Source organism: Silurus meridionalis, chromosome 22 (assembly GCF_014805685.1).
Source record: "Silurus meridionalis isolate SWU-2019-XX chromosome 22, ASM1480568v1, whole genome shotgun sequence".
NCBI classification, from domain to species: Eukaryota; Metazoa; Chordata; class Actinopteri; order Siluriformes; family Siluridae; genus Silurus; species Silurus meridionalis.
The window spans coordinates 9,713,792-9,726,750 of NC_060905.1; the positions used below are offsets into that span (position 1 = coordinate 9,713,792).

At 39.9% G+C, this 12,959-nt stretch overlaps 2 protein-coding genes across 4 annotated transcripts in view; one reads left to right on the top strand and one right to left on the bottom strand.

Annotated features, from left to right (window-relative positions):
• ext1b (exostosin glycosyltransferase 1b) overlaps nucleotides 1-12,959 on the top strand; it is a 72,316-nt gene that overhangs the window by 48,484 nt on the left and 10,873 nt on the right. Inside the window, exons 2-6 of the mRNA XM_046834408.1 lie at nucleotides 6,687-6,780; nucleotides 7,940-8,047; nucleotides 8,589-8,708; nucleotides 11,661-11,793; nucleotides 12,821-12,939. Of these exons, the coding sequence (XP_046690364.1) occupies nucleotides 6,687-6,780; nucleotides 7,940-8,047; nucleotides 8,589-8,708; nucleotides 11,661-11,793; nucleotides 12,821-12,939 (574 nt within the window). The remainder of the gene's footprint in view (nucleotides 1-6,686; nucleotides 6,781-7,939; nucleotides 8,048-8,588; nucleotides 8,709-11,660; nucleotides 11,794-12,820; nucleotides 12,940-12,959) is intronic.
• med30 (mediator complex subunit 30) overlaps nucleotides 1-12,959 on the bottom strand; it is a 60,482-nt gene that overhangs the window by 10,668 nt on the left and 36,855 nt on the right. The window lies entirely within an intron of this gene.

The following is a 12,959-nucleotide window of genomic DNA, read 5'->3' on the forward strand; positions in this document are numbered from 1 at the left end:
TTATGATGACACACTCCTGCCCGTATAGTGTACATTTTACATACATCTATATATACATGCCATGTAGACTGTAGACTATCTGCAGTTTTTCTGATGTGTGTATCCAAAACACCTACACTTTTTAAGGCAGTTGTGTTGTACACGTGGGAGTGCAGTGTAGCAAAGTGTTTACATTACCTGGGTGTGTATTTGTGTAACTGGGATTAGCATGTCCCTCGTGCACTTAGAGCTGGATTCAGAATGGAATGCTTTTAAGACATTTCTTTTCTAGTTTTCTTTAGAATCTAAGGGTGATGACTCTTGAACTGCAGTGTGTGTGTGTGTGTGTGTGTGTGTGTGTGTGTGTGTGTGTGTGTGTGTGTGTGTGTGTGTGTGTGTGTGTGTGTTTTGACCTTTCATTAACATCTCGCCTGTGGAAATGTGTGATCTCGGATGAAAGTGACTGAAATGCCCGTGCACGTTCCTCACTCACACATCCACCTCAGTGAGACATGTGCTGTCATGTTCCAAATTACACTGACTTCTTCACCACACACACACACACACACACACACACACACACACACACACACACACACATTCTACTGTGGCACTATGTGCTAATCATTTGGAATTATCATGCATTTTGAAACATGTCTAAGTAAATAAAATGCAAGTCCAAGCATTCTGACCATTCTGCTGCTCTTCACAATGATGTGATCTATCTGACAGCAAGCAGAATTGCACAATTTCCCACTGTGTCTGTTAACCTTGTCCCATAAAGTCTTTACTACTTTCTCCCCCCCCCTCTCTATTTAAAAAAAATAATAAATCTGTTGTCAGCGATGAGTTTTAGCACAGTGGATGGAGACATCTGTTTTTCTCAATTCATTTGTAGGTTATTCCTATGCTGTGTTCATGCTACCTTGGTAGTTGTAATTTGCAAGTTGTAATAGTCTTTTCCCACCTCAGGGCTGTTATGAGTGCAAAAATAAACCCCCCCAAAAACATGGATGCCTCCACAAAAGCGTGTCTTTACTTTGTCAGAACACATCAAGCTCATAAAAACTACATTAATGGGTCTTTTTCACAGGCCTGAGTGACTTGGTGCTGTTCTGTCTAAGTGAACTTCAAACATTCACAACATTTGAGACTAAATACTGCAGCTGTTGCTGTGCTGCTATTTTGAAGAGTAACTCCGCTACTAACTTGCCACTGGACCAAACGCGAGTAGTGTTAGCGACAAACCAGTCGGCTATTATTAGAGAGAACGCTAATGCTGACGGTTAAGTTCTGAAAATAGTGTTTATTATTGTCAGTGTTGTAAATTCAACCAAGTACTGTGCCTGTTTATGAAACCTTTCAAAGTAAACAGTCACATAAACTCTTGTAATTGTAGAGAATGTGCACTTTGCACTGTTTACAGTGTGAGCAGCCATGTTTGTTTTGATGTCACTCAGTAAACACAGAAGATGGCAAGCTGAGGGGTTTTCGGTTGCTTTTAATGATCATAGACGTGGAATTACAAGTTTCAGCATCACCTCAAATGCAACATGAGTTCCTATTTTAATCATTCATACAAATAGCAAGTCAGACGTGATTGCTTTCCAACACATCATACACCTAGAAGGTCTGATTTCCCTCAGAAATGCTTACACAAAAAACAGTACTCAGTCATTTGCAGTATTTAGTATGAAAGATTTGAAAAATTGCTGTCTGTGTTTGACACTTTATGTAAATTTGTACAGATCTGTACAAATAAATCAGAGGCTTCTTTTTTCAAGGTGACATGACCAGAGATGCTAGGCTTGTGCAGGCAGTGAGGCACTGTTCAGGTCAATATGAGTTCAGATGTCACATCCATAATGCTGGAATTTCCCTTTGGCTCACACAGACACCCCCCTCCCCCCCACCCCACCCTGATTCATAGAGTGTTAACATGTCTTAAAGGTGTGCACACTTTGTCACTGTGTCCCCTCACCCTTTCTTCTAAAAGTATTGTTTGACTAAATGCAAGAAGAACAAATCTTTTGTAATACTTATTGATTAATAGCACAAATTTTTGGGTTACAGACACAGTGAGACTCACCATCAGGTGCCCAGGGAGAAGGTTATGGGGGGGATCCTGTTTAGAGAATCCCATTAGGATAGCTATAAGTCACCCACATTGACATCATAGATATTTTGTAATACATTGTAGTGTATTACAGTGTAGGGCCTGAGGACTCTCATTTGTGCTAACATAAGCTGGCTAATGAACTCCAAGTCGCTAATGTTCCAGTCACTCACTCAGTCACTCTGAAGCATGATGCTTATTCCCTCTAGTCACTGCTAATCTCACCAGCACTTTGAAACCCTCTTTTGCTGGCTGGTGTGTGTAAGACGGATGAAATCTCCAGTGTACAGCACATTTTGCATTCCCTCCTTTTCGGGGAGAAAAAAAAAAAAAAACACATTTCACATTCAACTCGTACAGCGCCAAGAAGCGTCTCCCTTTAATGATGAGCATTTGACATGGTCTGGAACAGTTTTTGGCTGTGGGCTGGAGGAGCGGAGATTATGTTTTTGCTTTTTCTCATATTATTAGATGCCAGTCCATTTTCTTGTGAGGCTCAAAGTTGGTCTGAGATGCCAAGATAGAATCCAGAATCTTGCACGTCTGCCATTGGCTAGTGGCAAATTGTGGCCAAAAAACACAACTGGATTATTCAGAATGCTGGGGCTTCAAAAATTGCATTTAGTAACCTATTTAACTACAAACAGCGCATTGTGTTTTCCCACGGACCATTATTACTGACGCACCAACTGCTAAACTCTGGCGTGCTTTGGACAGGTAAACACAGAAAACTCAAAACATACAGAAAACACTACATTGAGTGCTTGAAAAAATTTTTTTATTTTTTTTTAGTAATTTGAAATAGATGTTTATAATTTTTTATGATTTTTTTTATTTATACATTTGTATTTGCATTTTTATGTAACATGGCAACTAAGTGCACTAAATGGTTTAGTTTTCACAGATATTCTTGTATGAAATATATATGTATCATTTCATATATACAGTGGAACCCACTTATCTCGACCTCGGTTAACTCGACAACCCTATTAAGTCGACGTTTTTGAAGTGGAACCGCCAAATACTCACTTTGTCTTAGCATTTTTTTATCGGTTATGTCGACTTTTTTATGTCGCCAAACCCTGATATCTCGAGCACAAGGGGGGAAAAATTTGCCATTTACCGTCAGTTATCTCGATCGGCACTGTGCAGCCGCAGAAGAAATCGCGAAAGTGGCGGAAAAATAAAGCCTTACAGATGCTACACTGATGAATCTCTGCTGTTAGTTAGTGCACATATGCCTTTTGTTGTTAAATGTTATGCGATGAACGGGAGGCGAAAGCCGCGCTTGGTAGGAGTGCCGGTGGGAAGGCACGTACCAGGATACGCATGAGCGATAACGACGACCGCCGTGAACCAACATATACCAACAATAACGGACGGTGAGAGTGTGGAAGTTTAAATAGGAGCTGGTGATGATGCTAAACGAGCACCATATGTGCGCGATTGAAGCCGGGAGTTCCAGAGAAAGCGGCCGAGAAAGCACCTGCCGAAGGGGGCGTGGCAGGTGGATTCCTGACAGTTAACAAACATGTACTGTATGTACATTTTTATAGCATGCCTTCATCAAACAAATCGCAGCAACGCTGTTGTGTAAAAACCCCTCCAAAAACACGTGCATGCACATTCTCATTTATTAACACACATCATGTACATAAAGAAATTTCAAGCACGTTAATATATTGCCGCCATATTGATTTTCGTTTATCTCGATCATCGGTCATCTTGATGCTTTTTGGCGACCCCCTAGGACATCGACATAACCGGGTTCCACTGTATATACATTTGTTGAATGATTGTTTGTTTCCTTTTAGTTACGCAAGTGTTTTAGGCAATATTCCAGGTTCCTTCTGCTTTTTTTTAGGTGATTACCTGCACCAAGCTTCCTACAGCTCTAAAATATAAATAGGTATGAGGGGTGGGAGAAATAACTAAAATAACAAGAACCTACTTAGTTACATAAAAAAAGTTAGATTCTGTCACTCAGTACTCGCACTCTCACAAAATGTTACTATTTCACATCAATTTATATTGCAAATTATTTTATTTAAAAATTCTGCAGACTTCCTTAATAAGACATGTTCTCAGCTTGGTATGCTTGGTACTGATTTAACAAAAAATCAGTGTTCCATTTTTATTCACATGCATTAAACCTCGTTTTTTTTTTTTTACTAAAATAAATATTCTCTTTAATAATATATTAAAAAATGTGGTTCATTTAGCTGACTGACTGCAAAGCCAGTTACCTGCAGAATCTCCCAGCACACAGTCAGAGCTGCATTTCTAGAGCAGTGGTTGCAAGATGAAACCATCCTGCCTCCCAAACCACAATATAACCTAGCCGAAATTCTAAAAATACACAGTGGTTACGTTAAGAAATTCCGATCCTTTTTCAAGAGTGCACTGTAGTCTAAGGTTCCTGAAAGTGCATTCAGATTATACCCGTATATCATGGCCAACAAGAAACTGATATTGCCCTGAATTGCTATGTATTAGTTGCATTTTGCAGCTGGAAAATCCTGTGTTTACTTACAGTGGAGTCATTGAATAATAGTGCCTGAATGTGAACCCATGGTGGACAATAGCCAGCAGATATTTCATTCAACAAATCAGTTCAGTTGATCAGTCTGTGTTTATAAGCAGCATTGCTGTAGGCAAGGGAAATGTTATCTATGTCGGTCATGCTACAGCTGGGAAGTGCAGGAAATATGAGAGCGCATGAATATTTAGAGCTTGCCTGACAGACTGAAGCTAGAGGTATGAATCAGAACTGAGATGCCAGAAGACTTGAGAAAAATTCAATGGGAGCAAAGGGTTCAGTCTTATACGGGTACGAGCCGATGGTCAGATATGAAGCTTTTAGATTTTTTGTCGGGTTAATTGGATTGATTAAGCGCACGTTTTACAATGTTGAAGAAAACATCGCTTTGTTCCTCACTTAAATTCTATTTCTCCCACACACACACACACACACACACACACACACTTCCTCTCCTTCTGATGGCGGTTTCATTCTTTTGTTACCTCACAAGTGCCCAGGTCAGTTATTCTGGTCTGAGGGTTGCATGTTTTAAATGGCAGACATTTTATAGGCCCACTGATCATATTTTTCAAAACAGTAGTAATATTTAAATCACAATAAGTGTTTACTAAGCAAGTTATTACAGTCTGTTTCCAAGAACTAGACCTGTATTGTACAGTTAGTGGGATGGACTGGTAGTCACGAAAAATGAATCAACATTTTAATCATAACAGGAAGAAGAATTATTTTGCTCTCTATTGTACTAAAAACCCAGGAAAACCTGACCTCTGACATGTTCAAGTGCAGCCGAAGAGTTAGATTTCCATTCACCTTGACATCACAACAATATGGCGGCGCACACTTAACAGTAAACAGAGTTCCCTTTGCGTTATTTTCTGTTGTGTTTGAGGAAGCAGATTTGTAATGTAATTCCATTGATTTCAGCTCTAATTTACTAAAACAATAAGATCTTTGTGACAGATCGTTTTTTTTTTTATGATCGAAGATAAACAAGGTAAAGTTGGCATATCAGGTCATTTGTCAGTGATATCCACCCAGAAATAACTCATGCAGGCGTTATTAATATGTTAATCAAATCCAGACATATAAATTTGACTCTTCTCTGGACATTGGTTTTGTTTTTTTGGCTTGGAATTGGGGAAAGTTTATTTAAAACTGACTAAATGGTTTTGCCTCTAAAATAATTAACAAGAAGGTTAGTGTAGGACATGTACAGTCTGGTTGTTCGGGATCGGTGTGAGAAGTGGACAGTGTGGGTGTTCCTGGATGTGAGAATCTCCCAGCGCATACAAAATTGTTACACCTGTAGGTGTTGTTACATCCAGACTATTTTATGGGGTAAAATCATATAGGTGCCAGTGTAAGTGCATGCCTGCTGTGTAATTGTTGTGACTTAACCTTTACCCGAAATGTTTTCTACCTGACGACTGGCTGTCTCTCTCGTACCCTTTAGCCTCTATATGGCTTCACATTTCCTGCCATTTCTCTGTGTCTGTAAGTGAGAGGGACCCATCTGTGGCACGGCTGCTCCCCTGAGCTCAGTGGCAGAGAAATGACTTTCTGTCTCTTTGATATGGAAAACACCTATATATCTTCTCAAGGCATCTGTGCTGTGTGGGACTGAGATGTGGGACTGAGTAAAGTGTGAACCGTGTGTGTGTGTGTGTGTGTGTGTGTGTGTGTGTGTGTGTGTGTGTGTGTGTGTGTGTGTGTGCGTGTACGAGATGGATAAATCCTGTCTCCAGACACACTCCTGGCAAATGTGCTTGGCTTATGCAAGCTGGTGTCACTCATAGCTCATTACCCAAAAGAAGCCAAATCATTGTGTTTGGGTAGCCAGATGACACTTCACAGGGGAGGAGGTAGAAAAAAAGAGAGAGGGACAGAGGGAGACGGAGACAGAGAGAGAAGGGTGAACGGAAGGAGGTGCACTATGGGCCAAGAGATTAATGAAGATGGTAGATGAAAAGAATTGAGATGGACAAAAGCTTAACGTGTGCGTGCGTGTGTGTGTGTGTGTGTGTGTGTGTGCGTGCACTATTACTACAGATACGACTACCGTGAAATGCTTCACAACTCCACCTTCTGTCTGGTGCCACGAGGACGACGATTGGGCTCCTTTCGCTTCCTGGAAGCGCTGCAGGTGAGCTGGCTCTAAGACACACACACACACACACACACACACACACACACACACACACACACACACACACACACACACACCTTTGCTGATTGTTTTGTGTTCACGAGCTGAGCCTTCTGGCATGGACTTTGTATTCTCAGTTCAGGAATTGAAGCGCTTATTTGGCCACTGTTCATCTTTTCCACATACGTCAGTGTGTGAGTCAGTGGTTTAACAATTTGAGTGTCTGGGAGTAGTTCTAAGCCTCTGAAGTTGCATCTTTACCCTTACATTAATCCTGACACAAGCAGAAGTCGTATATTTTCAATGAGAGCTGGCGATTTCCACACAGATACTCATTTTACAGGAAAAATTGAAGTGCTTGTATTTTCACCATTCTATTTCAGAACATCACACAGATTTACCTGTCAAGTAGGTGTTGTGAGGAGCGACAGGTTTTTTTTTTTTTTTTAAGGTCAAACATTAACCAGTAGATTGGGATGCACTGCACTGATGCATTTGTACATACATACATGTGAAACAACCACAGATACCAAAGAAACAACTAAATATAGCAACACAGAGATTTGAGCAGCGCAAAGCAAAAACTTCCTGCCAGTGTGACCACAAGATTTACCTCAGGGTTCTTTAGTTAGAATGAATAACTCTACACAGCACCAAGGTTTCATAGACAGTTAAGACAGAAGAAAGATGGTTTTATTTCCTTCAGCGCTTTATTTGTAAAGTTTGAGTCTTGCATTTGTTAGTATCGTTTTCAGCACTTTAGCTTCCAGTTTTCAGGCCAGTAATGCCTCAGCTTCTCTTCAATAACATTCATCCCCCAAAGGTTCATGGGTAATAATGCTCTCTCTGTACGTTTATATCACCGGGTTCTAGTTTCATCTTGAGCTACACTGATTCTGCCGAGAACTTGAATGTTTGCTTTTTGAAAAATGGTTTTAGATTAGTCACCAGCATTCGGAAAGTGCTCAGTGTCTGATCTTGTCTGGTCCCAAGACCTGCTAGAATCAGTTCATTTAAATGGTTGCTGTTTAGTCATGGCGCTCCAATGCTTTCTGTTTATTGTAGTACATGCAGGCACTCGCCAATTTGTATAGCTGTCTAATGAAGGCGCACTATGAATGACACATTGCTGTGCCCTTTTTGTTTGTGTACGCAGGCAGCCTGTGTGCCCGTCATGCTAAGTAATGGTTGGGAGCTTCCCTTCTCTGAGGTCATCAACTGGAACGCGGGCGCTGTGATCGGAGACGAGAGGCTCCTGCTGCAGGTCAGAAATCTGTTGCTCTGTTTTATTCGATCTCACCATCTTTCTCTGCCCTCTCTGTAATTGCTGTTTTTTGCTTTTTGACCTAACAGTTCCACCTCTGCTGTGTATATATAGAGCTATATTTCTCACTATCATTCACACGTGGGAGTGGAGGTTGTTGGCCTTATTGCACTGCTTTCTTCCTGCTGTTTTCTTTTTTTCTTTTTGTTTAGCGCTGACAGTCGAGAATACTGTAGCAGTGTGTCTCACTAGGGGGTGAACACACATGCTCATGTTTCTGAGAATCCAAGTTAAATTCATAGAACAAATGTAACTTTAGAGTGACCGTTTGTTAATTCTAGTCAAACTCCCTGTACTGTATAATTCATATACTTCTTCCTATATCGCATGTATCTCAATAGCTAGAAGTACATAAGCATTAACCCTGTCTTTCCTTCCCTCTGTATTCTCAAAAGAGCCATAGTGATTAAATCTTCTCATCACCTTTTCTCTGCTCTTTCTCTTCTTTTTTTTTAATTCTCCTCTTCTGCTCGTCCTCCAGATCCCCTCCACAGTGCGCTCCATCCATCAGGATAAGATCTTGGCTCTGAGGCAGCAGACTCAGTTCCTGTGGGAGGCCTACTTCTCATCAGTGGAGAAGATTGTACTTACCACCCTAGAAGTGAGTGATGTCTGCTCAGCCTGCCTTTTTTTTTTTCGCTATTACAGTTAGCAACAAATTCCATGCAAAACACCCCACTGCAAGAAAGCCACATCAGCAGTGTTTAAATCACAAGGGGACTCCGGACTATCAAAAAAACAACGCTCTAATCAGCCTCAACATCTGCTGCTTCACATCTGTGTATGAATGATTGATCAATAATACAACTCCGTAGATCAGGAAAGTAATATGACTTGCCAAGCCCTTGTTCTAGAGACCGGTCTAAATTCACTACCTTATAGCGCTCTATCATGGGGGGGCCACTATTTTGTCAGAATATTATATTTGTTTGTTTTTTTTTTCAGTGTATCTGTAGTTCAACATAACAGATGTGCACTTTTAAATAAAATAAATGCTAAGTAAATAGTCTTGAATAGAATTAGCGACGAATAATTTGTCAGGAAATTAGCACGAATACTGTAGATAAGTTTATCAGGTGTGGCAGAAAAAGATTTATCATGACATCTTGGGGAAAAACAAGATATTTTTAGAAAATTTGGGGAATCTACCCATCTGTTGGTTTAAATATCACATCAAACATTTAAAATATTAGGACTTTACCTTAGTTTACAAAGGTGAATTGTGTGCAAAGGTAAAGATTGGATGAAAAGCTAGAAACAGGGAAATATCACTAAACACTTTACTGCAGCAAAAGGAAATAAGCGAATGGGAACTCATAGTGCATTTCTTTAATTCTTGCTTATTTTCTGCAAAATTATTTGTTGTTAGGACTATTAAAAGTTTCATATATTGTCATTTTGGGTTTTCTCAGGGATGTCCATTTTTCCAAAGCAAAAGTTTTATCTCGATATTTGAAGCCTAAATAGCTCGGTTAACTAGCACTAAAGACCATTAGTAGCACTAAACACCGTTTCGTAGCACCAAACTAGCACTAAACACCATTAGTAGCACTAAACTAGCACTAAACACCGTTTCGTAGCACTAAACTAGCCTTAAAGACCTGACGGCCATCGCTGCTCATGTTTTCACTTATATTTAAAGAGATTGGTTTATTGTATTCAACCAGTGTTACACTGCGAGAATAAAGGCATCTTTCAAGTTACTTGTTGAAACCTGGTCAATATTTTAAAATTCATCAGAGGAACAGTTTATGTAGACTGTACAGTGAACAGTGAGTTAAGATGTGATTTGATTTCATCATGTAGTTTGATGATAAACAGGCAAAGGGCTGCTGATCTGCTCAATTCTATGGACTTCACAGAATTCGTGACATGCCTTGAAGTAATTGATGTTACTATTTGAGCTCTGTGATAAAAGAGATCCAAATAATGCTAATAATGTGTCCTTTCTCACTGCATGCCCATCTCTGTAATATCAATTTAGTTGAACTTGCAGGTTAAATAGAAACATAACTGATTCCAAATTGCCAACGTTTCTCTTAAGGCAGCCTGGCTGCCAATCATGCTGCTAGTACTCTGTTACAGTTCGCACCATGGAGTCTGTTGATACACAGAATATTATCATTAGTAAAACAACCAACATGTAATTGGTTCTGATAGACTCCAGGGAATGAGAGTTAATGGGTTCATACTAGGCTTTCAGCTTGGGCTACATTTATTTTTTCTTTGTATATTATAATATTGATGTTCCAACTTGCTTAGGCTGCTGATTAATCCTAAATGGAGCAGAAACCCAGGATATAATTTTCCAATTGTACAATTGTGATTGTGTAAGGAATTATATTTTCATCTTAAACAGTGAGAACGGCAAGAATGGAATAAAGCAAATGATGAACACATTTAATTATTAATTTGATAATCATTTAACACAGCCACAGCAGGTCATGTTGAGACTAGTTGAAATCATACTGTTGTGTTTGAAGGCCCTTCAAAGCCCTTTTTTTTTTTTTTCCCTGACTTAAGAAGTCAGATAAGAAATGCTCTCATTTTTTTTGCATAATTGCATTTGCATATATAAATGCTCAGTTACAGTGTATGTTTAATCGATGTTTTGGTCCTCCTGTGCCCACAAGTACGATCATATCAGTATAACTAATCATAAGAGTTCCAGAATGAGCAAGAACAGGGACGTTGTATACTTCACAGGCACACTGGCGCAGTAATAACTGCAGGTATTTGGGCCCTTGTTTTTATTTATCATGTTCTAGTCAGAATATTGTAACTGTTCCATGGGGAAATTGAATCGTCAATCACATTCCTTCAGGACCAGACAGACCTGTAGGCATCGGCGTTCTAGCCCGGAAAGAGAAACAGCCTTTCAGTCCTTCCTGTGATTCCACATTTAAGATGACAAGTGCTCTTATTGCGAGGGCACAGGGAGGGAGAGTTAATCTTTTCACTGGAGTCAAATGGTTATTGACTGCCCTTGGGGAGAAGGGGGTGGAGAAAACAGGATGGGAAACACTGAAATGAGCTTTTGCCACTAAATGCTACCAAGAAATTTTATGCCCCCTATTTTTGTCAGTTGTGTTACAAAGTGCCTCAGGCGTAGCATTCGGAATTGGCTACAAGTTCACTGTTGCTGAGTCGTCCAGCCTCCTATCAGCTGCAATTCCAGGGTTGCCAGCAATTATGCTGTCACCCTGACAGGCCGTGAACACACCGAAGGGCACGATATAAATGGCAAAAACTATTGCTTCAATGCGTCTTTTATGAAAGGGGCTATTGACTCTTCAAGGCTAAAGGAGCTATCTCCGAGTCTGGATCTCCAAAGAGTCAGCTTGCTTTTGTCTCTGGAACAGGACTGGGCTGCATTTGATGTTTCAATAAAAAGTGTTGGAACAAAGACTCTGGAAGTTTACATAGTTATACAACTTCTGTCCTTTTTGTATAGACAGTCTCAGAATAGTGGCAGTTAACCACCATCAATGGTGTGTGTTTGTGTGTGTGTCTGTTTGTGTGTGTCTGTGTGTGTGTGTGCGCGCACATGCAGATCATTCAGGACCGGGTTCTCCAGCACACAGCACGCAGTAGTGTGATGTGGAACGCTCACCCAGGAGGTCTCTTTACCCTGCCCCACTATTCCTCCTATCTAGGGGACTTCCCCTTCTTCTATGCCGGCCTAGGTAAGTCTCAGTGTGCATTTTAGAAAACACCATCTTTAAATGGAAGACCTATCATTTTAAAACGCAAGCTATCTCAGCACAGTACTGAATTGGACATTATGCAAATGAGTAGAAAACTATATGCCATGATCTCCAGAAACCTTGTGTTATAGCTAGTAACTAGCCTGATATATATTCTGGATGTACTGAGAATATGGTTTTGAAATTTTATTTACAACAACAAAAAAACACCCATTTTTTCAGGAGGTGTAGAGCTTTTTCTAGGACACTTAAATATTTCCTCCTGAGCACTAAAACGTTACTATAATGACAATTTAATAACAGCGTATCATGACGACATCATTTATTCGGATTAAAATGCAAGTTAATTGTGACCTAAAGAGCATTATTTTAAAATCGAGGTGATTTCTTTACAGGCTTTATAATTAGAGTAAGATATTATGAAAATAGCTTTTTTTCCTTATGTGTCAGTAGTGTGTGGATTTTATGATGTCGTCTCTTATCTTTTCGTTATTATTATTATTCTAAAGTCTCTTCTTCCCTTATTTTTCATTATCTGACACATACAATGTTATTTTTAAACTTAAACTTTTAATTAGCAGTAAGGACGAGGCACTGGCATTAGTCCATTTCTAGATTTCCAAAATGAGAACAGTAGCTAAGCGCTGACCTGCTGTACGCTGATAGATCATTAAATTGCCCAGTGTAATTGGATGATTGAATGCGTGTGCACAAGCTTGAGTCATGCATCACTGCTGTTGCTAATGCATCCATGAAGCTGCCCACGCGTGACTTTATCTCAATCTGCAATATTTGTCAGTGTGATCAATAAAGAGCTGTGGATGGATCAAAGTAAATGTCCTTAAGCACACATGAAAGAACACAATGCATGAAAATGGTTCGACAATCAACTGTTTTACAAAGAGTTAATAACGATTCACAAAAGGTAAATCAAGCTGCATTTTCCAGGAGGTTGGTGTAATGTAGTAACATATCTTCCTGTCTTTTTTTTTTTTTTTTTCCCCAGGAATTAAAACAACCCCCAAGTTCACTGCAGTCATCCATGCTGTCACCCCACTAGTGTCCCAGTCTCAGCCCATTCTCAAGCTCCTGATGGCCGTGGCCAAGTCTCAGTACTGTGCTCAGGTACAAATCACTAGCTTTCA